The sequence below is a fragment of the Camellia sinensis genome, chromosome 1 (genome assembly GCF_055761805.1).
Source record: "Camellia sinensis isolate YWXY chromosome 1, ASM5576180v1, whole genome shotgun sequence".
NCBI classification, from domain to species: domain Eukaryota; kingdom Viridiplantae; phylum Streptophyta; class Magnoliopsida; order Ericales; family Theaceae; genus Camellia; species Camellia sinensis.
The window spans coordinates 144,907,081-144,935,046 of NC_138961.1; the positions used below are offsets into that span (position 1 = coordinate 144,907,081).

The window sequence follows — 27,966 nt, forward strand, 5'->3', positions numbered from 1 at the left end:
TATTTAATTTATTTTATATATTTTTCTTGTGTTATTATGAAAAAATACCAATACAACGAAAGTCATTAAGCATCATTTTTATATTAATATTTTTACAGTTACATGTGATTACTCAATTACAAAATTAAACGACATATTTAAGAAGGATATGATAAAGTGGTTTTGTTTATTTATGCTTTAGACACTATAAATGACTAGGTATTTAAAACTTGAAAATATGTGCAAACTTGCAAATAAATTAAATTTGCTTGCAAAACTATGAGATTCACATATTGTGTTTGTGAAAATTCTATTTGTACACCACTTTTCTTAGTACATACCACTTGCTTAGTGCACACTACACACAATTTGAATATTCTTTTTTTTTTTTCACAATTCACATCATCAATTTTCAAATAATATCAAGATAACCTTATCTTCCAAACATGTACGCCCTAACCCTAACCTCTGCCACTACTGGCCATTGCCACCCTTCATGTCGCCTCCCTTTCGCATCACAATTCTCTCTCTCTCTCTCTCTCTCTCTCTCTCTCTCTTGCAGTGGGGAAAGGCAGTAGAACTGTGGCGAAAAAGGACTAGAGGGTCGTGAGAGGTAGGATTGCACTAGTGGTGGTAGCGAGGGAGTGGAGGTGGGGCAACGAGGTTAGGAGGATATAGGGACTAGGATGGTAGTTGGGGAGCACAGGTCATGGTGGCTAATGACGACTATCAAAGATGAGGAGAGAACAACGAAAGATGGACGATAATGGCTAGTAGTGATGGCGGTAGTTGATGGTGTTTAGAGAGGGTGTGTACTCAAAGATTAAGTTGTAGAATTTTGTCCAAAATGGTAAGTTGCTTAAGGAACTCTTCAGGTTATAAATTATTTTTTATCAATTGTGACCTCGATTAAACTATTTTTAAAGAATAACCGTGGCTATATTTATTATTATTATTCTTATTTGTTTTATTACAAGACGTGTGACAGCATCTTGTTCTTTTAGAAGTTAGCGAAAGTTACACCAGATAAAAAAATTTAAAAGACACATGGCACCAAGTGCCCCTTGTACCAAAATGCATGCACAAGAATGAAAATTTGTGTTGGAGCAGATGTTGGAACCGTTAGCTACAAAGATTAATGAAATTATCTTTTATTATTCTTAAATTTCTTATTTCTCTTCCTTCATTTGTTTCTTTGAACCACTTGTTGAAATTTGTTTGGGTTAGCGAAGTTTCTAGTCAAATCATCTGTCGATTGTAACTTTGCAGAAATTTTGCTAACAGGTACACAAATATAATAAAAGAAATTTAGAGATAGTGTATGCTGAGAGATATGGTAGTGTGCAAATAGAACCACTCAAATAAAAAGTCATTTCCTCAAAAAACAAAAATAATAAAAAAAAGTAAACAATTTATCCTCTTACCAATACACTAATTTGTCTTGTTTCAATTTTACTTGTTTCTACAGTGACAACAAAATGCACACTATCGACAATGACAATTGTCAAGACTAAATTGCTGAAACAATAAACAATTATACACACAACTACTGTGGATCAGCCATCCCCTCCTCCGTCCCTTAGTCCACTACCGGCCACCCTCTTCCTCCACAACCCCGCCCGCCCCCCCAGTCTCTTCTTCCTACTTCCCTGATCTGGATGGCCAAAGAGAAGGAAGGCAGCATAAATTTTGTGGTTAGAGTTGATCTCTACTCAGATGTCAATCTCCAAAAATGGCTCCCCAGGTAGCCCATCAAGATAGTACTCAAAAGGCTTACTGATATAGCCCAAAAAAAAGGTTCTTCAGAATTTATAAAGGAAGATGTCAATTGGAGGTTTAAGGGAAAGCCCAAAAGGTAGCCCATCAAGATAGTAGCTGCTGCCAATTTCATGTACAGATTGTGTCAAAAGCATAATAAAAGGTTGTCTATCATGATAGCTGCTGACATATTAGAAGATAAATATGGACCCAACTTGCTTACTAAGTGTTGGTCAATTATCTCAAACGAATGGGGACCCAATCCAACATGCTTTTAAAAGCATTTAATACAAAAATATAAAAATAAAAATTTGTTGTAAGAGATTATTTATAAAAATAAAAGGATTACATGAAATTGTATAATCATACTCCACTAACGCATTTATAAGCTCAACAACCAATACAAGAAACAAATGGAAGGAAATAAACTAATACAACAAAGAGTCGTGCATAATAGAAGAGAAACAATCAATTTTTGCATCTGGCAATCTAATAGATAGGCTTAAAGTAGGTGTTTACCCTAAATTGATTTTCCCTCATATGTGCTGTTTACTTGGCTCCATCTATGTTCTGTCAAAAAAATAGATAGCTAATCCAAGGAATTTGGTGATCAATTTCTTCTACATTTATGCTCTCTCTCTCTCTCTCTCTCTCTCTCTCTCTCAAGAAAGCCAATATGATGCTGCCATTACTTATGCAATCTTTCACCGACCATCAACTGTACTGTACCCAACAATTTACAAGGATCCAAATACTCATGGTGCTTCCTGACTGCTATAAAAGCATCCTAGTCTGCAAAGAACATCATTTCTTAGTTTCCTGAGAATAATTAGTGACTCTCTATAAATCAGCATGCAATCACATTAGGATAAGAAGGGCAAGCAAAAAAAATGGCTAAGCTGGACCAAACCTCTTCAATAGACTACAGACCAAATGCCACTCTCTGCACATAATCAGGACGTCTTTTGCTAGGCATCCGGAGCAGCCCTGTAATCTGGAGCTCTGTAACTGCCCTGCAGAACCGTGCTCTATACAAAATGAGGTCAAGGATTTCCAGAGGACCATTGGGCACATTCACACAGTTGAGCAACATGGCCCCTTCCAAACCAATAAATTTCAAAAAGGGGTTCTGGGCTCCTGTACTTATATGTCAATAGCTAGTGCAAAATAATTAGCAGTCTCAACCTTGCAAGACTTTGAGAAGTTTGCAGCAAAAAATTAAATGACTGCCTGTATGTACCCCAAAAAAGTAAATGACTGCTTATGCACAAAGACTGCAATCTTTCAATTGCCACATGTCATGCAAATTGAAATGCATTATTATCTGTCAAATAGACCACATTGATGGTGACAAGTAAAAAATGCTAAGCTAAAATAAAAAGAAACAGGATACTGAACAAATGCTTCACTCTTGTTTTGAGATTCATTAGCATCCTTTCTCTTCTTTGGTGATGGTGACTGCTTTGACCTGTGCTTCCCTTTGATCCTTGGGTGCAGAACAGTTGTTTTAAAAGATTGATACCAGTCATGGAGATTGATAAGGTCACCGTGCTCTTGAGCCAGAATGTACCTGCAACACAGATGAGACAGGGCATGACTTTCAAGCAACATAATTTATAGGTTTATTTATGTTTCTTATTTGGTCTTTATTGGTTTTGGAAGTATTTTTAGTAGTTCCCTTTGTTGGTTCTAGTTGGAATAGGAAGTCTCTAAAGTCTATATAAAGCCATGCAATGCTTCTAATTTAATAGAGTTGATATTTTAGAGAATTTCAAGAGTTACGAATCTCTATTATGGATTGTGAGATGCAATCAAACCTTAGGTGTAATGCCTAAGGCCTCTAAGAGTAATTCTTATAATTATCATTTTCTTCTTCTTTTTTTTCTTGAATTTTTGCACTTAAACAGCCCCAAAATTCATATATTTGATTGGCAAAACCCTATCCTTTTGGTGCACCTTTCAAAACCCTAAATTCCCCCATCTTTTTCAACTCAACGACTAACTTTCCATTTAGAGGAAAAAACGTGCAGAAGTACTTACATAATTGAGGTGTCATGCATGGATGGAAATGGAATATTGCCACTCTTGCTGCAGCAACTACACTTCAGAAATTTTTGGAACTCCAAAAGATCAACTTGGATTGTTCTTCTCAGGTCTCCTATCAAAGCCTAATGTAGTGACATGTTATATAAAGAGCCAAATAAAATGGTGCTTAAGAATTTATAACATGTGATTGGAGTTTGGACTACAGCAATTAAAAACAAGCTTGGAATAGCATGAACATTCTTTAAAGGAATTGAAAGAATCCAAAATTGAAAATATTGACTTACTCATGTAGAGGCTTTAAAAATAAATAAATAACTAAATATAAATTACAAGAAAACCAAATTAATCTCATCTTTTCCTCTCCCAACCCATTTTCAAAAACAAACAAAAAAATAAAATCAAAAATCCATTTTGAATCAAAACAACTAATCTCTATAGATTAACAAACTAGCAAGAGCCGGACATTTTTAACCATCATCCTTTTGGAAAAACTGAGTATCTAATATGGTATAAAAGTTTCAGTCTGCCTAGGTTTCAACTCTCAAAATTTACCCCGATTATTTTATTTTATTTGGGTTTTTGTACGCCATTCTACATGTATTCTTGCAACTTGTGTTTGTCTCTCCATGTTAGAGAGGAGTAAACATGTGACAGGTGTGAGAGATTGAAAGAATTTGTTATTCCATTGCCTAATAGTGCAGAAAAAGCTTTACCTGAGATTGCTTTGGCAAAAAAATACCAAAACATATTGAAAAAAAACAAATTTGAAACAAGGGAAAGCCTCCATAGGCTTAGTTGGCCCCCATATAGGTAGATCGAAACTTCCAAGTAACCAGAAAGTGCCCCAATCAATAGATTTAAACAAATAGCACCCTAAATTTTGAAAATTAAGGAAAATTTGGAAAAATAAGTCTTCAGTCGACCATATTGAATATATATATATTTATTGAATCCAAAAGAAGGCGAAAAAGAGAAAAATAAGACCTGCTGTAAAGAGCAAAGGAACAGGAAGAACGCGGATTGAGCTCTGATAGCAAGTTAGATTTAGAGAATAAGAAGAAATAAAATAGAAGAAAAGAGAAAGAATGACAGTGTGCTAAGAATTACTTAGGGTTCTCTCTCTCAATAACTCTTATTTATACTAAAATGGTTTGAATAGCAACAATTGAAGATAAGTTGAAAAAGAACAAGTTAAGATAGTATGGTCATGTACATCAAAGACTTGTAGATGCAATGGTGAGGAAAAGTGATATGATCACTTTAAATGAAAATGTCAGGGAGAGGGGAAGAACTAAATTGATATTGAATGTAGTAGTAAAAAAAATATATGATTTTATTTAATTTAACTAAGCAAATAGCCATTGATAGAGTGGAATGAAGAAAAATGATTCATGTAGCCAACCAAACTTGATTAAAACACAAGGCTTAGTTTGGTTTGGTATAATACAATGCTAATATCTCCCACAATGTAATTTCCATGGATTCTCAGTATCCACTACAGTAATTAACTGAACTGCAGTGGATTTGCTTTAAGTAGTTTGCTGGACACCATAAACCTATTAGCCAAGTTTGGTCATCATGATCCTGTGATGAAAAGTAGACTTCATGAATGCTTGCTTGTGTTAATAATGCAGCATATCTAGTTAGTTTGCACCTACAATAAAAGAGTGCTTCAGTTGAAAGTTCAAGCAGGTGAAGACAAATAACAAATCTGCACTTAATGGGAGTAAAGGCCAGATTTTAGCTCCATCTTCCCCAACTCTGCTTCTCATAAAAGAAAACGACCATTTAAAACTTTACTCAAATACATAGGAATATGTGTTCAAATTCGGTAAGATCAAACTTCCAACAAAGTCTCATTCCAGACCTTCACAAAAATCAAAGTGACAGTCATTAGCTAAGGGGCTTTTTCAGACCAGATATCAAAATATAATATAGAAATCAATAGAACCTATCAACTCATATGTAGCTTCTTAAATGATTTGTGTAGTTACCAAAATTTTGCATTATCTTAACAACAATAAGTAGTCAGTGAACATTTTCCATTTGATTTCTATTCTTAGTTTCAGTATTACAAAAATACTTACTGCTTGAAGTTTGTCGACGTTCTTAAAGCAGATGATTTCATGGAAAGGTATGGACTCAATGGGCATCATATAATTCCTGATTCATAATCAAATCATCACAAGATTAAAGCATTTGAGCAGTGCAATATATTAGCACAAAGAAAAATTTTAAAAATAAAAATTCTCAACCAAGAGATTCTCATGGTTAAAGTTTTTTTCTTGATAGACATAATCAATGATTAATAACAATGAAATCATTAACATTGGAAGGCAGTAACTTCATAGCTTGAAATTGACGTTGCAAGGCAGTAGCTTCGCATCTTGACACAATTCTCTAATTAATGTTGACACAAAATAAAATTCAAACAATTTTTGAGTCAACTAATCGTCATATTTGTCAAAGCAAAGCTCATGCTAGTGTGGCAAATATGTAAGGATATATTGCCTACACGTCAACACCCATAATCTTAAAATACCCACTCCTTTAAATTTAAGACCTTACTATAACATATTAGACATCACAATTGAAAAACAGCAAGAAATTTCATTGTTTCTAATACTTCTAGCAATTTTCTTTTGTATAAAAACTGTTAACAAATAGCCCGGTTCCAGTTCCAAAGAACAAATTAGACACAAGAAAAGCTTATCCAAATGCAAAGGGGAGATAACCATCCAATTACTTATTCATATGATTCTCAACAAAGAATAATTGAAGCTACAGCTCATGCACCCAAGAGATTAACAACTTAAACTGGAAGGCTAAAGAACAAAGGCACCAAAGGGTCCAGAAATCACAAATAGAAGATTTTAATAACATCAAAAAAATTTGTTTTCATTAAGAAGTCACAATAATACTAACTAAAACAGTAGTAATAATGCAAGTAAGGAGATGTTTGGGATGTTCAAAATGTGCACTTTTTGACTTTTTATAAAAAAAAAATGTGTAGAAAAGTAGAGAGGAGATGTTGATAGATGTTGATTGATGTAACCCAAATAAGTGTATATATGCAAAAAAAGTGCACTTTTTTAGTGCATGCCAATCACCAAATAACTGTTTTCATTTGCTTTGCAATATATTTGTAGCCTTTAAAAATTTAGCTGGTGACATGCTTCCATTGGTACCGAGGTTTGGCAAGGGTTCAAGGTAATAAAAAAGCACAGTTTTGGAGATCAAACAAAAGAGAAAGAGAATTTACGCAGGAGAACTTTTTTTTCCAGAAAAGCTACCATATATAGTTATATCAATCCTTTCATTTAGTTGTATCAATTTTTTATTTGCAAAAATAATACCACTTTTGATGATTTGGGCCCAAAAGTACTCACACGATTATATAACCATTTGCATATTTCATCTGGACACGAATTCTAAGTTTGCCCAGCAAAAAGGATGAATAATTCTTCAATAACGCGTGACATTAACAAACAAAAAACATTTTAGGAACTGAATAAAATGTTCTTAAGATTTTACAAGTGAAAGCAGATCTACACCCTATAGAAGAATTAATAAAAGATGACTTCTCAGGATTAGGTGTTCACAATATAATTCAAAGCAAAAGAAGCAGCATAAGATAAATACATCCAAATAGAACATACACAATATCTTAAAACATAATATACATTTGAAAGACAAAAAATGATGTTATTGGACAAATGCAAGGGTATGAAAATGTTAAATGACAAGAAACAAAAAAATAAGAATATAGGAGAAAGGTGCCCATACTTCACCATGCAATTAATCAATGCAGCAGCTTTCTCATTCAATGCTTTTGCATCCTTTTCAATATTCAAATACCTTCGAGTTTTCTGTCTCCTGTCACAGGATCAAAGTTAAACAAAGCCACTAGCTGTGTAACCCACAATGACCCTGAAGTCAATTACATTCCTACCAAATATTTCAACACCTCCTTTAAATATACAGTATAAACACATAAGCAGACCAGAACAAGCAAGTTGCAAAAGTAAGAGTTTTAAAGCACATAACATATAGTAATGACATGTGACCAGATATTGAATTACGAGAGTTAAATATAGCGAATGGGCTAATTTGCATATAGTTTTCAAAGTCAAAGCAGAAATAGTAATAGTCAGAATAACAAACTTTAGGAATTTTATGAGTGACAATTGACAAGGATTAAGATCAGGACACCAAAAGAAGAGACGGCCATAGGAGGTTATGACCTTAATTCTGAATCTAAAATTATTTAGGTGCAGATAACACCTCTTAAAGCAACAAAATAGCTATTCCATTAAAAAGTTACACAATGAATGAGAATAGGTCAACGTACAATAATTGTACATTTTCTTTGGTGAACTATTCCCATGTTGTCAAGATTCCTGGGTGAACAACCAGATAGTGTCCTGGGTAAGGGTGCTCATGGATCAGGTTGGGTCGGGTGGCCTCCCATCCATCCATCTGAACTTAGGCGGATTGGGAAAATCAATCCGCATCTGTCCGTTTAATTAGCAAATACGGATTGAGCGAGTCGTGCGGGTTAATGGGTGGATGTGGATTAACGTGGTGGTTTGGTCTTTACTATTTTAGTCATTTTTTAAAACTATTTTAGAGTAATTTTTTACTATTTTAGATCCTATTTCAGTCCAAAACTTTTTATTCTTTATTTTAGGCCTCATGTGGATTAATTTATTATTGTACGACACCTAATAATTGCAGTAAAAATGAAATGTGAGAAATACCTGGATATGTCTGTCGAATCTTGCTTCAAACCCCTATCTTCCTCAAATTTCAACAAAGATTGCAGCTCCCGTACTTTCACATGGATCTAAGACAAACACATCATTCAAAATCACAATTATGTCTCCTCCTCAACTGGTTTATTTTTTAAGGTAAAAATTTGGCAGTAAGCCCAATCATTCAATAGCATACAAAAAGACAACAGCTGCTTAAATAATGTTGAATCACTAAAACCAAAAACATAAAAAAAAAAAAAAGGCTTAAAAAAAAATTAATTAAAAACTGCTAATAAATGTTCATATCACTGTGACTTCAAAATTAGGAACTAAAAGGATAGAAAAGATATGTTTTCAGCTTTTAGGGTGCAACCTAGATAAGCTGTTTGAGTAATTAAGCCGGAAATTCATAACACCATGCAAATGATGAATGCCAAGTAGTTGATTGTAGAAATATAAAAACAATATTAATGCATAAAAGTTCTAAACTGTTTAGACTTGTCACAAACTCCTACTTAAACATACGACCCTTCCTCTGGAGTAATTTGTTCAACAACTTCTGTCATAGTTTTCTGGTGGGAATACATTCCTCCAGTCCACTTAAAACCTTGGTGAGACACTATAATTCCTCCTTTCGATAAAATCTTGGTACCGGACCATATAAAAAAGCACGGTCCAAGAACTTCTGCTGAACTCAACACTGAGTGGGTGGTTCACACTTCCTGGAGGTTCATGCTCACATATTTTAAAATGTTTGGCATGGGCCTGGAGAAACAGGACTGCTCAAGATTTGTAGCTCAGTTGTTAGTTTCTTTTTTCCATTTAAGTTGGTTTTTGAATGAGATGATCCAATAGAATCAATAAGGTCAAGTTATAAGGCCTCTCCATGCATTTTGGTATCCTTCAAACTACTTTCTCTTAGTTTCCCTTCACTGAGGATAGACAAAATACTGATGCTTTTTTTTTATTATTTTTTTATTATTTTTTTTAAAGTTGTACATTTTCCTTTTTTTATTTCTGGCAACTAAGTTGTCATAATTGTTTCTAGATTTTGACATGTATGATCAAGCACCAAGCCTGTTAAAATCCACCTACCTACTCTCCACCTACTTCACCCACTTAAACCTACTCCACTAAACTTAACCCACTACACCACTACCACCTCACCTACTCCACTAAACCTAACCCACTACACCACTACCACCTCCACTTCACCTACTCCTTACCTACTACACACTCACCCTCTTCTATATAAAGGAATCATGAATCATTGTAATATATATCAATAAACATCAATCAATAATACATAAATTTTTAAATGGTATCAGAGCAAGGTTAAGACCTTAGTATTTCTCGCTTCACCGGCGGGCGGCAACCTCGCCTTGGCCGCCCGCCGGACCTCAACCTATTCCGCTTATTTTCTACACATACCTTGACTTCTTCAACATTTTCTTACACCCCTCCTCCGCTATGTCGGCGGCGGCACCCGCATCATCGTCTAGCCTCTATCGCCGTTCACCTCGCTTCTCACATATCCGTGGTTGTACTCTTACTCGTCGTCGTCGTTGGCATTTCTGGCGCTGCTTTTCTGCTCGTCACTGCTGTTTTTTTCCCGATTTGCTCTCTCTCTCTTAGCCATGGATTTGGGTGTGGGGTGTAGAGCTGTGGCTCTGTTGTTGGTAGCCATGTTTGCTGGCTTGAAGGTTTCAATGGCAGCAGTGTACAAGGTTGGGGACTCCGCTGGTTGAACCATCATTGGGAATATTGATTACAAGGCCTGGGCTGCTTCCAAGACGTTTCATGTTGGAGATGTCATCATTTTCGAATACAATTTTCAATGTCACGTGTTGCAAGTGCCCCACAAAGAATACCAAGCTTGCAGAAGTGTAAGACAGTAACATGCATCTTCACATACAGCTTGGGTAATGTGTAACTGTCAAAAGCACAAGCTTCTTGGACATCCCTCTCTCTCTCTCTCTCCATGGACCCAACATCATCATCATGCACCCACTCTATCTCCCTCTCTCTCATCTTTTCCCACTTTCAAACCCACTTTAATCATATCTCTCCTTTCTCTTAATTTATTTCATCCACGTTCTTTCACCCTTTTCTTTTATTTTAATATATATATATATATATGTATATTTTATTATAATATATTTTCCCTATCCCTTGTTAGTAAGCATCACCCATTTTCCATTCTCTTATTATTATTTATTTTATATTCCACCAAAAAAAAAATAATAATAATAATAATAATAATAATCACACTGCTGTTTTTTTCTTATCACCCATCCACAAATATTTTTCTCTATTTTCTTTATCCATTATTTTCTTTTATTTTATTTTTCTTATTAAACAAAACAACACCGCAAAATAACACCAACAACATTCCACAACCTTGTCATTTTATTCATATCAGGGGATCAACCCCGATCACACTTTTACATCAAAAAAAAAAAAAAAAAAAAAAAAAAAACCCACACAAACAAAAACAAAACTACCACACCCACAGTGGGATTTTTCTTCTCTACTCAACCGCCGGTCTTTTCTTCTTGCCTCCGTCCTGGGTGGTCCTTGCCGGTGTTGCCTCCGTGCTTCCTAGACCACCAAGCAAGTTGCCTCCTCCCTGCTCCTCCACTACAGCATATGGTGGACCTCCAAATCGGAACATCACGGTGGCCTTCCGCTTCAGCTCCTTGTTTTCTGTCTTTAGCACACTTATCTCTGCTCGCGCATCCTTATACATGCGTTGGAGCAGAGCCAGTTGGGCGTTTAACTGCTGCACCTCATTTGTCCTACTCTGCAGCCGGTGCGACAAGTTTGTGACCGCAGTCATAGTTTCAACACAGGACTTCAATGTATACTGATTAGCTTCAATATCCGTTTGCACTGCCATTTTTTGCTCCACCGACCGCATCGGAAAGTTCAACGGAGCAAAACCAGAGGTGTTTGGTTGAGGTTCACAGGCCACCGCACCAGTTATCTCTCTTGTTGACTCGTTGAGGTCGGGAAAGAGAGTGAGCAGACCACGGGAAGAAGAGGCTATGTTCTGGGTAGCTGAACGGGAAGAAGAAGCCATGTTTTTGGGTTGCTGAGTGTTTTAGAGAAGGGTTGGTTACAGAATGTTACAGAGAACGAAGAGGTTTCAACTGGTTTGTTATGCTTCCAAGCCTCAGACTTCGCTTTGGTTTATAAAGACAGAGACGACGAGGCCGACACGCGCTCTGTCAATCACGTGCATCGCCGCGTGTCAGGCGCCCCTTTTGATGGCTCGACGCTTTCTGTCGGGCACGTCTTTTGATGAAGTGGGCGCGCCTTTTGATGGCACGCCTTTTGATGGCACGCCTTTTGAAAGATTGGGCACACCTTTTGAGAGTGCGACTTTTTAAGGGTCCGACAAGACTCTGTAAACTGTCCCGACATTGATTCCGGTTAGCTCCTTCATGGGTCCGACAAGACTCTGTAAACTGTCCCGACATTGATTCCGGTTAGCTCCTTCATGGGTCCGACAAGACTCTGTAAACTGTCCCGACATTGATTCCGGTTAGTTTCTACAAGGGTCCAGCAAGACTCCGTAAACTGTCACCACAACTGTCACAACATTGTCTGCTACAACGGTCCGACATGACCCCATAAACTGTCTTCTACATCGGTCTGACACCGCCATCCAGTGTCCTCTACACCGTTATGACACCGCCATACAGTGTCCTCTACATGGTTATGACACCCCCATACAGTGTCCTCTACAACGTTATGACACCACCATCCAGTGTCTTCACCAATGGTCTGACACGACCATACAGTGTCTCTTATCCTCTTTTATTTTTATGTATTTTCTTGTTTTGTTACTCTCTCCAAACTCAAGTTGGTTAGTTCCTATCCCCCTTGAGTTTGCGGGGGGCTGTTAAAATCCACCTACCTACTCTCCACCTACTTCACCCACTTAAACCTACTCCACTAAACCTAACCCACTACACCACTACCACCTCACCTACTCCACTAAACCTAACCCACTACACCACTACCACCTCCACTTCACCTACTCCTTACCTACTACACACTCACCCTCTTCTATATAAAGGAATCATGAATCATTGTAATATATATCAATAAACATCAATCAATAATACATAAATTTTTACAAAGCCTCTCTTTTAAACTTTTTTACTAAAGCATATCAATATGAAATAATATGAAATCTCTAAAAACAACACTCAGTAATTAATTTCATCAACAATTTGATATGCTTCACTAGCATGTAACTACACATCGTAAAATTTAAGTGTAGCATCAATAGGTTAAAAAGTAAGCCACCTCATATGGTTTTACCAATTTTTGGGTTTCCATCCTAAGCTTCTATTTTTTGCTTGATAAGTTCCGACCTAAACTTGTTAACCATCTCCTGAGACACAAGGTTTTCAGTCCTTCCATTATCAATGATGACTGTGAAAGTGATGTGGAAGAAACAATGGCAAAATTGGATCATGACACATGGCACAGTCAATACACTCAAAACCACATAACCGCTACAACAACAGCATGTTAGGAAATTTGCAACTCAAAGCAAGCATCATCAGATATAACATACAAAAATCCCCATTTCTTAGAACTTAGCTTAGGAGTAATGTTGCCATTGTACTTCTGTGAGTGCTTCAGGGCTTTTGGGTTGGTGATATTGTTGAATAGCTTGATAAGGTGATATACATTGTTGGGCCTATTTCGTAACAGTTTAAAATTTTGAGACAATTGATGATCTAATATGGTATCAAAGTTGAAGTACCGAAGAATGGGTAGGGTGCATGTCCTTGGCCTGCAAACAACAAATGCTGCACAGTGAGCACGTTGTGTGTGAAGGGAGTGTGCGAATTGAAGTCCCACATTGACTGGGTATGACAGTAATATGCAATATATTAGTGTGAGAGCACCTCAACTCAACAGCTAACTTTTGGGGTTGAGTTCTACCCAAGACTATGTAATATGGTATTAGAACTCAAATTGGGGGAGATCTTGGACTCAAGTCTCTTTGTTTGCAGAAAGTGCTAACTTTGTTCTGTAACAGCCAAGTATCCAATACACAAATATGCTAAAGCAGAAAATGCAAACTTGGTTCTATAATAGCCAGGTATCCACTTCACAAGTTGCTAATAGAGCTTACGATGGGTTTGTAGATAGCAAGATAAGCAAGAAAGCTTCTTATCACTTCTTTGTATCATTGCCACCAAAATATCACATGTCAGAGGTGGCATTAAGATAAAAATTGTTACGCAAATAACATTCATGTTCACTGAGAGGCCCTGATCATGAAATTAAGAATAGATTTAAAAAAAAGAAGAAGAAGAAGAATATAGATTTGTGAACAAAAAATAGCGAACAGTAATCATACCTCAACTATGCCCTCAGTATGTTTTTCCCAACTGTTGAGCAACTGACATAGGGGCACTGCCGATAGATCCCTGATTAAACTATGATTTAGTACTGTAATAACAGCATACAAAAGGAACTAAATTTACTTATAGGTTAAAAGTTTCTCATATAATTAAACAAAAGGAAAGGCTTCATAAAGTTGAATAACATATGGAAGATCATGGCCTAACATATTTCAAATTTAATTTGTAGATATGATTGTCAAAACAAACTTTGAGCAACAACTTGCAACTTAGCATATGCATGAAGTTTGGGTTTTAAGTTATATGGTAATAACACATTTTAACAATATTCTACATGGTTTAAAGTTATAGTCTAGTAACTACTCCCTCTGTCCCAATTTAAGTGTCTTGGCTTCAATTTTTGGTTGTCCTAAATTACGTGTACTGGCGAAAATGTTAGCACAAAATGTCTAGAAGGTGGCTTAAAGAGATTAGAGAAATACTTATTTGTGGGTGTGCCTCAACATGCATACTTTAAAAACTAGACACACAAAAATAAAAACAACTCCTTACTTCAAACAGAGCAGTGTAGGCAAAATGTTTGATATCTTTTAAAAAATAACAATAGTTGCAAAAAATTTCACTTGTGATGTGAGCATAAGAAAGATGTGGTAGACATGCAACTACAAGCCAGAGTGGAATAATACTAATATCTGATATTCATCCGACTGATATGGCTATTCCAAGAAATGTCAGCTACTTTAGTACAAAGTGAAACCTTTCCATCTGTAGCAAGTGACACCAAATGCTACTAATATATTAACCAGACAAAGTGCTTCATTCAGGAAAGATAAGTCCTTTTTGTGAATTGAAATAAAGAAAAATGAAACATTTTTTTTTATTAAAAAAAAAAAGAAGAAGAAGAATGAAATCGCAAAAGATAACTATATGTGGAAGCCATTTGGTAACTACAGTCATTGGGAGGGGTGTGCAAAACGTCAGCCAACCCGCACAGTTTGAGAGGGTGAGTGGGGAGGGGTATAACTTATATGACCACTTTGTGCAGGTCGGTTGGTACTACCATTCCTACCCACACACAATCCAAACTTTGATATCCCTAATGGAATGAGGCTAGTAGCAGGAATCGTCTCAGATGGTGACGACTCTGAGGAAGAAGCGTGATTCTGCGCTTTTGAGGAAGAATTGCAACAGAATCACGAATTTGAGGAGAGGGAAACGCGAATATGATGTGAGAAGAAAGCACTCTTGAGAAGGCAAGGAGAGAACTTGGTCGCTGGCTTCGATCTCATGCCCTTTGACTTCCCTTCAAAGCCCTAGTCTTTGATTGCCTTCGTCCCTCTCTTCTCTCACTGTCGATCTCTGTTTGCTTCTCTCTCTGTCTCTGTTTGCTTCTCTCTCTCGATCTATTCTCTCTCTCTCTCTCTCTCCCTCTCTCCGTTTTCATATTTGTTTTATATAATATAATTTATCATAAACAATATAATTTTTATTTCTAAAATAAAAATTTATTTATTTTATCATATATAATATAATTTTTATTTGTTATTTCTTTTTTATTTTTTTAACAGAATTTATTATTTCTTAACTTTTTAACATATAATAAGTAAAATAAATCATCTAATTGTTTAAAAGAAATCTATTTAAATCATATATAATAAAAAAATCTTAAAAAATTTATAAAATAAAACATCTAATTTGTATTTTTTATTTGTTTTAACATAATTTATTATTCCTTATCTATTATAATAAATAAGATATAATTAATAAAAATAATACATAAGCGCTCCTAATCTACTACTCCCCTAAGTGGCCACGATCCCCCACCCCCGCTTCCGCTTCATGCAACTAAGGAATGAGGTGAGTGACAACCCCCCACCCCTTTCTGTCATTTTCTCTCACATAACTCATCCCTTGCTCAAGCATCTCTATCTAAGGCTCCTACCGACACAGCTGCCGTGCCCCACCCCCACCTTTTTGTTGTTGCTGACACCACCACCAACCACCACTGCCCCCCACACCCACCTTTGTCTCAGACCTCTCTCTCTTTTGCATCTGCCCAACCTTGCTGACACCACTACTAACTGCCGTCGCCCCCCACACCCACCTTCTCTATCTTAGAAGTCAGATAGCTATGAAGTTCATGAAAATTGTAGTTTACAAATATGCAAAGTATGTGTAATTTGTCTGGTTAGGGTTTCCCTGTGATGATTTGTTGTTATATGATTTTAATTAGATGGACTTATGAAGTGCAACACCCAACCCGCCAAAAGCGTTGGTTTGAAACCGACAAAATGATCCAATGAATCTGTTGGTTTAGAGGATAGGCAGTTTGGTGGTGGGTGGAAAAAATCTCAACCTGCCTAGGGTGGTTCAATTGAACTTTTCTCCCCAAACCGCCCAAACCTGATCCATGCACACCCCAGTTATTCGATTAGGGAACTGTAAGGCATTTGAATGGAAGAACTAGGCCTCCAAATACAGTTAAATGGAGCAAACCCAAGGAAAATTAAAAACATATACCAAGGAAAGTTGAAAATTGTTGCCTTAAAAACATTTATTATTGCTTATCATATCTAGAGGTAAGAAAGCATCTGGGAAACAGCCAGTATTATGAAGACTATATAGAACTATAACCCATCTTAGGAATTAAGATGCATAGTTCGTCCTGAGAACATAGTGACAGATAAAGGAAGTATAGGTCAAGTTAATCATAATGGAATGGGGGATTTGGAGCGCCTTAGAAGTTCCCGTAAGTCCTTACTTGGATTAAACGATAAAGAAGATTAAAGTTAAAATAAATGTACATAGCATGAAACCAGGTTAAATAAAAAAAATTTAGTTGTTCTAGGGTGAAGATTGTGAGAAAGATGATGATGATTAAAGAAGATTTTATTAGTAACCAAAAGCAATTTACATTACCTACCTGACCATGCGGATCACCTGAGGGATAAAACCACAATTGTGCAATCGCCCATGCACATGGTGGTCACTTGAAGACATTCGAACATCTATTTCTAGTCCCAAGTGTGGATCAGAAGCCCTCGAGTGGTGTAAGTCCGGATCAAGTGCCTCACAGTACAAGTCTAACATGGGAATCTTACGACTTTTTCCAGCTTCATACAGGCACTGCAACAAAGTTCATCTGTCAAGAAAAAGAAATACTTTTGATGACGTGTTTATCAATCCAGCACAAATGCGGATCAACACAAACACAACTGCCCCAGGGGCTGTGGGAGCAATAAATTGCAACCTCAAGTGAAGGTCAGTGATAACCAAGCATGGAAGGATCTTGAAGTCTTGGAACATGTCATAGAGTGGAAATCATGGAACAAATATTTTCCATAAAATAGCAACCAAGAAGAAGATAAGAAATTACAATGTTTCGACTTCAACCAAAACTGTGAAAAAAAAATGAAGACATTAAATATAACATACATTGTAGTAAACAAAGTTACAGCACTCAAGTTCCACTCCAAAAATTTTTGCTAGTGGTTAGTAACATTCAAAACCTTTTTGGTATTGTTTTCATTTTTCGTGTTTTCAAAAACAAAAACAATAGTTTGAAAACGAGTATTGTTTTCATTTTTGTCAAAAACAATTTTTGAAAATTCAAAAAGTAACTTCAAAGTATTACCTAAAAAAGAGTATTTTCAGAAATTTCCTGAATATGGTTTGTCAAACTAGTTTTATGTGTCAAGTTCCATTTTTCTATTTCCTGAACAAAAAATGAAAACGATACCAAACATCCCTTAAATTCTACAAATCCTATAGAAACTTCACAACTATCAATATCCATCATCTGTAACCAATAAATGGACAAACTAATTTAAAGATCTAAAACCATAAATAAAAAATAATAATATAATTATGTTATTGTTCTTTTAACAAAAATACATGTAAATATATACATAAACTTTTGTAGCACGTAGATTGTTCATGTCAATACAAGTTAGCTTTAAAAACAAAAAATATTTGTGACTAGCACCACAAGTTTCTTGGGTAGGAGATGAATCTTGAGATACAATTGATTTTTATTTTTAGAAATTTATCAATAATGGTAGACCTAATTAAATAATAATTAAAAAACACATGGTCAATTTGATGTAGATACACAATCAACTTGCATGTGGTAAAAACAATGACATCAAATTTCAATTCCATCTAATCCAAACCTTAATTTGAACAAATCACAACAATTTTCAAAAGAATTTATAATTTTATACTAATACATACACAATTAATCAATATATCAAATCATAACAAAAAACAAACAAATGTAATTCTTATAGAGTTTTGACAGGGTTCAAACTGCTTTTCCAGTGACTATTAAGTGTATTAATTTTTTTCCAAGCGCATAAATTATATATAGTATATAAAAAAATTCATCTTTCAGTAAGTTGAGTGACACCACTCATGACTGGCGTCACCGCTGACTACAATTGGTAAAAGACATAAAGAAAACACACTGACAAGGACTGATATATCCAATTTTTCTTCCTGTTGAAAGATGTCTACTCAAATGCTCACAAAGAGCACATGGCAGTCACTTCTTTCAAGATGACCACTAAGAGATAAATATAAAATCTCCTGAAGTTTATTTGTCAGAATATAAAGAAGATGAATACCCCAGCTTCCAACCTCCATTATTGATGAGCCCCATTAAAGAGCCCCTCCTGTCATATAATTTAAAACTTTCCAACATTTTTTTGTGGAAACTTTTTTTAATTCCAGATTGAGAGAGAACAAAATCCCCAAAACTCCTAAATAGCATTCACAGCTCTTAGGTTTCTCCTTGAGTTTATTTCTCCTACACTACTGTAAGGAAAAAATAAAAAAAATAAAAAGAGACATCGGAGCTATGAAGCACCGACACTTCAAAACAAGTGTTGTATCCGTGTCAGACACACGGACACTTTGAAGATACAGACACGGCGGGACACATATGGGACACACCACATAGCGTGTCCCCTTAATTTATTTTCAGGGAACACGCCGAGAACACACTAGGGACATGCCAAGTTATATTTTCCCCCATTTTATTTAGTACTTTTGATGTATGTTGAATGTCGAATTTTTATTTTTTACTTTTCTTAAATTTAAATACTTAATAGATTATTCATAAAAAATATATAAACTACAAGTATTAATTTAGAAGTGTTGTTTTTTTAAATATATATATAGAATTAGAGTTAGTTTTTGTTAATATTGATTGTTTGTAGATGTAATATTAATCTAGATAGCAAATAAAAATATATGAAAATATATTTTATTGTTGTGTCCCCATTTTTTTGAAATTGCCGTGTCCTGTGTCCGCATCTGTATTTGTGTACGTGCTTCTTAGCTTGGGAATATAATAAATTATCCTAGTCTCTAGAATGTATTCTTCAGACCTTTTAATAACTATCCCAATATACACATTTTTTCATAAATATTCCACAAGAGTCTTGAAATCTTATGCATTAAGGCCTGTAAAATGTTTCAACCGTTAGTCAGGGAACTCGTAATGCATAATGACATTTTTTTTATATAAATAATAATGCAAAATGACATCTTTTTTTTTTTTTTTCTTTTTCTCTCTTACTAAGAAGCACGGACACGGATGATGACACAAACACAAATGATGTCCCCGTTGTGTCCGACACTGCCACGACACTTGTTTTGGATTGTTAGTGCTTCATAGCTTTCTAACAAGTAAAATAAGTTTTATAAGGAAAAAAATGGCATCTAATAAGCCTAACTAGGGCTGTAAACGAACCCAGCCAAGTTGAGCTTTGCAGAGCTCAAGCTTGGCTCATTTGTTTAATGAGCTTGAAAGTCTAACTCGAGCTCGGCTCAATAACTAATCCACCTCAAGTTCGGCTCAACTTGTTAATATTAAGAAAGCTCAAGCTTGGCTCGAAGCTCTACACTACTTTATTTAAATATATAAATAACATATTTATATTGGTCATATACAACAGAGGCCAATAGAAGTAGTAGTGAAGAGATGCGATACAGTGACAGTAGATGGAAGTGTTAGGAAAAGGGACAGACCTATATTGACATGGGCTAGTGTAGTAAATAGAGATATGAATCTCCTTAATTTGACTAACCAAATGGTCGTTGATAGAGTCAACTGGAGAAGAAAGATTCATGTAGTCGACCCCATTTGATGAGACTTAAGGTTCGGTTCGGTTTGGTTTATAAATAATATATATATATATTATTATCCTATTATTTATACAAATTTTTATATTATTTAATATATATATATATGTAAGTAATATATTTTTCTATTATTTAAATAAAGATAAATTAGTGGCTTGTTTATTAAACGAGCCTAAAAGTCTAGCTCGAGTTTATTTACTTAATGAACCGAGCTCTTAACGAGCCGAATTGAGCTGAGCTCACGAACAGCTCAGTTCATTTGCAGCCCTAAGCCTAACCAATATGGGAAGCCTCAAAGTAAATCCTTGAATGCCTCAATAAGTTACATTGGTAGAGCTTCAGAAGACAATGAGATTTAAATTCGGAGAGTTTTTCCACCATCCACTCTACTCTCTCACATCCTCTTTTTTTTTTAGCGTCAACAAAATTTCATTAAAAAGAAAAGTGAAAGAGGACAAGAAGTCCTCATACAAAGAAAAAGAAAGAGAGAGCAAAACAAAAGCACAAAACTCCTAACCCTAGGAATGGCAAACAGCAGCCCAATCCGTAAAGATCAAGAACAAAGGGACTCCTTTAAAAGGAGGGGATACTCTCTCACATCCACTTGGACAGTTAACAGTCTCTTACATGTCTTATTTGTGGGGATGTCTTTCATGTTTTAGGTGTTTATCTGATCATGATTTTCTACCAATCTTTCAAAAGTTTCATAACAGCAGTTGCGCAAGAGTTGTTTCTAATTCCTTCATAAAAATATCCAGGGTTCAGCAATCAGGCCCCTCTGCCCTCCCGGAGCAATGGCAGGGCTATGCAGCGGTGACAACCACCCCCATTAACAAATAAGATTAATAGAAATATACACATGGCAACAAAGTGATAAGTTTGCAGCAAAGGATTAAATGAAGATCAGACGAATATCACTGATACCAATAAATCATAAGAAGATTTATGGTGCAATTTTTGTTCACACCTAAGGGGCCATAGCTTAGTGCAAATAGTATAAACTCAGATTCAGGCATAACCTCACAAGGTTCCAACCTAACTTCAGCACACCACATCATGAAGTAACATGCTGTTGAATACCATGTTTCTATTCCCATTCCATACAATGATCTACTTTCCTGATAATATAGGTTTTCTGTATTTTCAATGGTGCAAATGGATTAAAACATCATTTTAGATTTATTTTTTTTTTATTGTGGGAGGGTTGGAAAATTTGAGAGGAGCAAAACAAATAGTTAATAACTGTATAAGGAAGCAGTAATATGTCATACAAAGACATCCTGAACAGACATGGTAGAAGATGAAAAGCAATCATACACCTATAGTGCGAAAATAATTCAAGTGAGATCAAATCAAATTTAGTAAAATACCTTGAAAATCTGTCTCAAAACAAAAATATGAAGGGTGCCAGTTCTTTGCAGATATATAACATCTAATCCTAGTTTCAATTGATTTAGGCTATAAGGCAGCCAAAGTTTAAGTTGCGAGTATTCAGTTTGTCAATGAAAGAGATTACATTTAAACAAAATGTGTGCATCTTGGTCAAAATAATCCAACCCACCAAAGTTACTTCTGAAAGCAATCTAGTTCTTTCTGAAAAAGGGCGGAGGCAGACAGTTTGTGCCTGTAAGGGGGTTTCAATATGCCAAACAACTGTAATTAAATACCAATTAATAATTAATTGAACAACGTATAAATCAATTAAGTTCGCCAATTCTATATGAAGAAAACAGTAACATAAATGATATAGGTGAAAAACCCCTTGGGAACAACAATCGCCAAGAAAAAGCCATGGGCAATCTTACCGGTGAGAATAAAAAAGATATATAATATCTAAACCTAGTGGTGCATAAGGTGTCCTTGGTCCTCAGTGATGCATAATGTGAAAGAGGAATGCGGAATAGGTGGATCATTTATTCCTTCATTGTCCAATAGCACTGGTCTTGCTTTGTTTTTGCTATCTTTTGGACCATTTGGGTGGAAAGAAATGCTAGAGTTTTTAATGATAAGCAGTCAGATGTGGCATCTCCGTGGGATAAGGCGGGTTATTTGGCTCCGTTTTGGGCTTTTGTATCTCCTCTGTTTAAAGGAGTTCCATTCTTTGTGATTTCTAGGAATTGGGCTGTTGTTTGCCATTTTTAGTTTTGGATGTTTTTCAATTCGTTTTGTCGTTTTTGCTTTGTTTTCTTTCCATTGTTCAAGGACTCCTTATCCTCTCAATGTTTCATGCCTTTTTATTAATGCTCAAAAAAAAAAAAAAAAAAAAAAGACAAGAAAATAACTTACAACCCACCCTTAGATATATCTAAGCATGACATCTTCACCCATGAACTCACAAGCTCAAACTTCACTCACAAGTGGCCCTGACAGCCCCGTCAGCCTTCTGTTGTCTATATCTCCGTTCCATGTCTCTCTATCACAATTGGCCAAAAGGTAGGAATAACAAATGCAATAGGAGTGACTTAAGCGTTGTATGATGTGTGAAACACTCAAAGAAGCGCTTTGAAAATCAATTTCAATGCAAAAGCAAATCCAGTCTACTTGTCTGAATAAGAAGGCCTAGGGTTCTTAGATCTTCAAGGGCTCTAGAGAGGCTAGGCTTCTTAGGCAATATCAATTTATCTAGAACTGAATGTGTGCTACCTTATTTATAGGTTTTCCTAAACTAAGGGTTGGATTCCAAAGTTCATTTTGCCGCTCAAGCACTCTTCCACTTGAAGCACACCTGCATTCTGCAAAATCAATGTCATTATGCTCAAGGACACTTTGAGTGGGCTTCGAGCACAATGTTCTGAATCTCTAGGAAGCTCAAATGCCGCCATTCCATTGTCTCCAAACATCGTCATTCCTAAAAATTTGGACGCTCAAACTTATAAACTTGACCTAAACACCTAGCACACATTTTGTCCGTAAAAATTGCCAACACACTAAATCTGGCAACACTTTCTTAGTCAAAATATCATCTTTAATTGCATGGATTTATCACACTTTTGAAGCCAACCACACACAAGCCCACAAGATGGATTAGGGATTGACATTAGCCTCTTTCTGAATACACCAGTACTTCACCAATATGAAAGCTTCAGCTAGAATAATTGTCAACTTCAGCAGCTACTTTGGCTATATATGGAAAATTTTAAAAGAAAATTGAAAAACACATTTTCTTATTTTCCTTTTTATTGCTTAAAAAGGCTATGAATGCAATAGCAAACAGAACGACATTCATACTAATAAACTTCACAACGGATTTTGAGAGTACTGTGTCACTGAAAAGCCAACTTTGACATTTGTCACTTATCGACTGAATCAACTGTAACGATGCATTTGCAGCAATCACAATAGGAAGATCATGTTGGGGATAAAGCCTCACCATAAGTACAGAACTCCATAACTTCTGCAATCTCTTCAAATCAGACAAGCCCTGAACCAAAATGTCTCCATTTGGTTCAGCCAGTTCATTCCTTGTGACAGATTTGCAACCAAATTCAGAATTTCATCCTTCTCAAAGGTAGCATCTATATCACTTACAAAAAGAGCAATGGTTGCAATTGATAAATATTAGGGAAAACATCAAATAAGTCCTTACTTTTCCTATAAAATTTTTATTGAGTTCTATTAACACATGAATCAACCCTCTCAATCTTAACATAATATTAATAGGACTCGATAGAAATTTCATGAGAAAAGTACGACTTATTTGATATTTTCATTACATATTCTATGTACCTCCTGCAAGACGGAAGATCAAAAGCCCGCTTAAAAAACATTTTGGGCAGTCCTTCACTCAATAAATCCTGCGACAGTCAAGAAGCATTGAAGTGTTAAAGCTTAAATAATTAATAGAATTAAGAAGTTTCCGAAAAGGCAAGCACGAATTATTTATGTACATCTCTATTGATATAAATATAAATACAAATATGAAATTGGCAAGTGTATGCACCTTGAAAATTTTCGAGCATGAAAAATTTGAAAATGCTGATTATGTAATTCATAGTATGTGATAGTACTTACTACTTATCATGAACATGATAAACAATAAATATATACGAAGGTTTATATTGCAATCTCTTTTCAAAAAGAGTTCATAACCATCAGATCTAGATGATTCTCCTGTTGCTTGAGACACATCAGTGGTGTCAAAATGCCCTATTACGTGATTCATAATAACCAAAACATAAGAAGAATAGAAAAATAAAATTTTGAAGCATGTCATGGCTTCAAAATATAAGATGATTTCTACAGCACAACTTGAAACAGGAGACATTTAAAGATCCTATCAGAGGAGAAGAAAATTCAACCTGACTATGTTCATTAAATAAGCCACCAAGTATAAAGCTTAGAGGCTCCATGGAAATATGCTGGACAATTGCTATCTGCAAACCAGTTGTAATTGCATCACATTAGCATATTTCTAAAAAAGATAATTTGAAAAGCACATGAAAAGATCTGCCAACCATTGTCAAGACACAGCTGATAGCAATAAAATCCACATTTAATTGAATACAAACCTTGAGAGCTCTGACAAATGAGGTCAGCGTTCCATCCTGTCTTATGAAATAATTTCTCAAAAAAATTGCCACCTTGTGGCCAACACTAAACCCAGAACATTGTTTCACAAGGACAGCCTCAATGATTGCATCCATTCTCTCAGCTGGAGATCCCAAAACAAACTTACGAGAGGACAGGTACTTGAGAGCATTTGAAGGAAGTATGCTTCTTAGGGCATCAACAGTTGTCGCAACCCCAATTATCAAGATGATTGGGATCTTAACTACCCATTCACTGTTAATATCAGAGGGGTAAGCATTCAAAAGAAGAAATGGCAAGGCATACAATATAGTAAAATGATCCTACACTCATTATACATGTTAAAAAAATATATTTAACAAAAAGATTGGGTCATCTGCTTAGCTTCGTGGATCTAATAAAACTAACTAATAGTCAATGGTTTTAAGATCCTTTGTAACTCAAACACAACTGATCTCCCCCATGGAGAAAAGAATTTTTTTTTTTTTTTGAGTCTTTGACACATGACAACCTGAAAGATACCCCTGAAACCATTTTCTCCCAATTTATGAGTGCTGAAGTAGGGAACAGGTTAAGGCATGGCACGAGAAAGGCCAATAAAATCTGTTGTTAATTTGTAACATCGTACGACAGATTGAGGAAGCTCTCGATACTTATCCTGTTACAGTCAAGGGCATAAGGACAAATACATTGGTCAAGGATATTTGAGAGCTACGTCAGGGTCCTAAGTACTGTGAGACATTATGCATGCATGAATTTGAGGCTAAAGTTGCTGTTGAAATTCTGCAGCTGATGTCATGTGCAGTAAAACACTATTACTTAAAGAGAGACACTCAAGTCATAAGCCTGTCACATATTACCTACCAGCACGCAACTCACTCTTTAATCCATCACATTCAATATTGTATTATGGCAGGCACTTGCTTGATGAATTTGTGGTTTTATTTCATATCTAGTAGACTTGCTTCTAGTTCTCAAATTCCAAGTTTAATAAATCACACACTTAATGAAAGTTGGACTCAAGTGGGATAACTAATAGAGCAACAGATATATGCTGGAAGCCAACTAATGGTCACTTGGGAGGTAAGGCAAGCGACAAAACCTCAACATGAGGATGAAGTCAGTCAAGACAGACCCACAGCACCTCTCCATATCATCAATAATCACAACCATTGGGTTATCGTAGTTCCCTTGTTCAATGTACCATGATGCTAAGATAGACATATCAGCCACCTGCATGAAAACATGGGAAACAGGTATCAAAAAAGCACTTCATCAACATAACCAGATTGAATGATGGACAAATTTATTGGTGTTACTTACATCCAGGCCAACCATTAGAAACTGTCTCAATAAACCTCTGAGACAACCGGCAATTCCATTCTTAACCGAGAAGTCAAATGATGAAAGGTTAGCCACATGGCACCCGTGAGATCTCAAATGTAGACCAAGGTCCTCAAATGTCAATAGATCATCAACAAATTCCATATTCTCTGAAAATCATCAAACAGGTAATAATTTTATTTTTGGCAAATAACAAAGCAAACAAAAAGGAAAGAAAAAAAAATTCAAAGTTACGAGCATATATGCAACTGTATATAAAAGAGCAAACAATAAAACATAAAAATAGCATACTGGTGAAGACCAGGCCAGTGCAAAGCTGCTTAGATAAAGGATCCATGACAATGGGGTACGAAGGAGTGGCTTTAGCTCTATCAGGCATTCCACATAAACGAATTGCATGGAATGACTCTTGAACCCAACAACATATATCATTGAATACGGCAGCATTGATATTCCTCAAAACATCCTGAAATTACAAATATAAAAACTTGTTCCTTTAAAATTTTGATGACAGCCTTATGGAAATGACAAATATGAGCTGAATTCTTCACTCCCCCTAGCCACTTAGTTTACAACGCTTCTGTTATTACAAATAATCGGGAACCAACAAAAAAGGAGAAATAAATTTAGGGGTCATGCTAGTGTACACACCCTCATAACTAAATCATTTTCAGTTGTATCATAATTACAAAAAATTAATGAGTCATAACCAAACATTATCATAACCAAAATAATGTGTTAGAACCAACATTTCATAACTAACACTCACAACTAATTTTCCTAAATTTAGATAAGAAAAGCAGTTTAGGACGAACCTTGATGGTGGACTCAATTTTGGACCAAATGCGATTGAAAGTCTCAGTTCGCAAATGATCATCATAGTGTTCTCCTGCAAAGGCAGCCTCGGATTGCTCAGAAGTCGGGGTTAAATCTATTCTTCTTCTGGTTCTGGCCTTGGTACTGGTTTTTCCTGCCGATTTTCTATCGGAACTACGAAGTGACGCTTTGTGAAGAACAAAGAAAGGCTGTGACAGAAAAGAACCTCAAACAATATGAAAGAAATCTTTTTTTCTTTTTTGTTAATTTTTCTTTCAGCTGGTATGATTTTCTCGGGAATCAAACTGAGTTTTATTGTCGTTGTTGTCTATTTAGCATAGCATAAAGAATGTTACTGGTGAAATTGAATATAGGTAGCGATGAAAGTACCTGGAGATTACGTTCTGCATTGTCGGGTGTTGTAGGAGAATCGGAAGCTGCAGATGGTGCCATTTGAGACTGAATACCTCAAACCCTAACACAAGGAATGGGAAGATGGAGGGATAGGGAAAAGGAGTGATGAAGGGATGGTGTTGCTAGGGTAGAGGGAGCAATGCCGGGGCTAAGTGAACTGGGAGGGGTAATGCAGTGTGCTGCTTGCAGTGGTGGCGGCGGTCGTGCAGAGAGTGTGGGTGGTGGTTTGATCCAATGTGGCTCAGTGTATTGTTTCTTGATGATGGGTGGTCCTCGTCCGTTGGATGGTTGATATATGATGGTGGTAGTAGTTCACTATTTTGTTTGATTGATATGATGAATATAAGTGCATTTATTTAGATAAGTGTATTTATTTAGTTCACATTATTTTTTTATTTTTTTCGCATATTTTCATAAGAAGACAAAAAAATATACATATTTAAATCATTCTAAATAACTTCAGTCCTTTAGAGTAAAATTAGGAGTCCCAATTGTGATGATTTAGGTGAAGTGTTTGAGCAAAATTAGGATGATGTCGATTGGTTTGTTACCAGTGGACGGTGATAGCAATAGCGATGGGTGGCTAGAGAAACTATGATGGCACTGGTGATGAAGGACTACTTTTTTTCATAACTTTTTTTTATTTTTTCCTTTTTCTTTTCATCAAAACAATGTCGTTTTGGTGAAGGTAATCTCAACCCTTCATAACGCGATGTTCTTCTAAGATCACTTTAGAGGATCTAAACATTGTTTGGAAAGTGTTTATTTTAGTGATCTTTTATTTTTTTAAT

At 35.7% G+C, this 27,966-nt stretch overlaps 1 protein-coding gene across 6 annotated transcripts; it reads right to left on the reverse strand.

Annotated features, from left to right (window-relative positions):
* Nucleotides 1–2,035: 2,035 nt before the first annotated feature.
* Nucleotides 2,036–27,499, reverse strand: ORC3 (origin recognition complex subunit 3). 6 transcript variants are annotated; one of them, XR_014339351.1, is made up of 19 exons: nucleotides 27,152–27,465; nucleotides 26,761–26,970; nucleotides 26,237–26,411; nucleotides 25,925–26,094; nucleotides 25,704–25,834; nucleotides 24,583–24,856; nucleotides 24,373–24,447; nucleotides 23,801–23,868; nucleotides 23,445–23,535; nucleotides 21,636–21,698; nucleotides 16,851–17,053; nucleotides 13,924–13,993; nucleotides 8,544–8,629; nucleotides 7,570–7,659; nucleotides 5,871–5,946; nucleotides 3,778–5,650; nucleotides 3,131–3,307; nucleotides 2,648–2,765; nucleotides 2,036–2,529 (listed from the first exon to the last, which is right to left on the reverse strand). XR_014339351.1 is itself a non-coding variant. In XM_028214920.2 (19 exons), the coding sequence occupies exons 1-18, from the start codon at nucleotides 27,212–27,214 to the stop codon at nucleotides 2,660–2,662; spliced, it is 2,256 nt and encodes a 751-aa protein (XP_028070721.2). In that variant the 5' UTR covers nucleotides 27,215–27,465; the 3' UTR covers nucleotides 2,036–2,529; nucleotides 2,648–2,659. The 6 variants fall into 6 exon arrangements, 4 of the variants coding, with proteins under 4 accessions (XP_028070721.2, XP_028070723.2, XP_082742187.1 ...); XM_028214920.2 differs by having other exon boundaries at nucleotides 3,778–3,905; XM_028214921.2 differs by having other exon boundaries at nucleotides 2,351–2,556; nucleotides 3,778–3,905.
* Nucleotides 27,500–27,966: the final 467 nt, after the last annotated feature.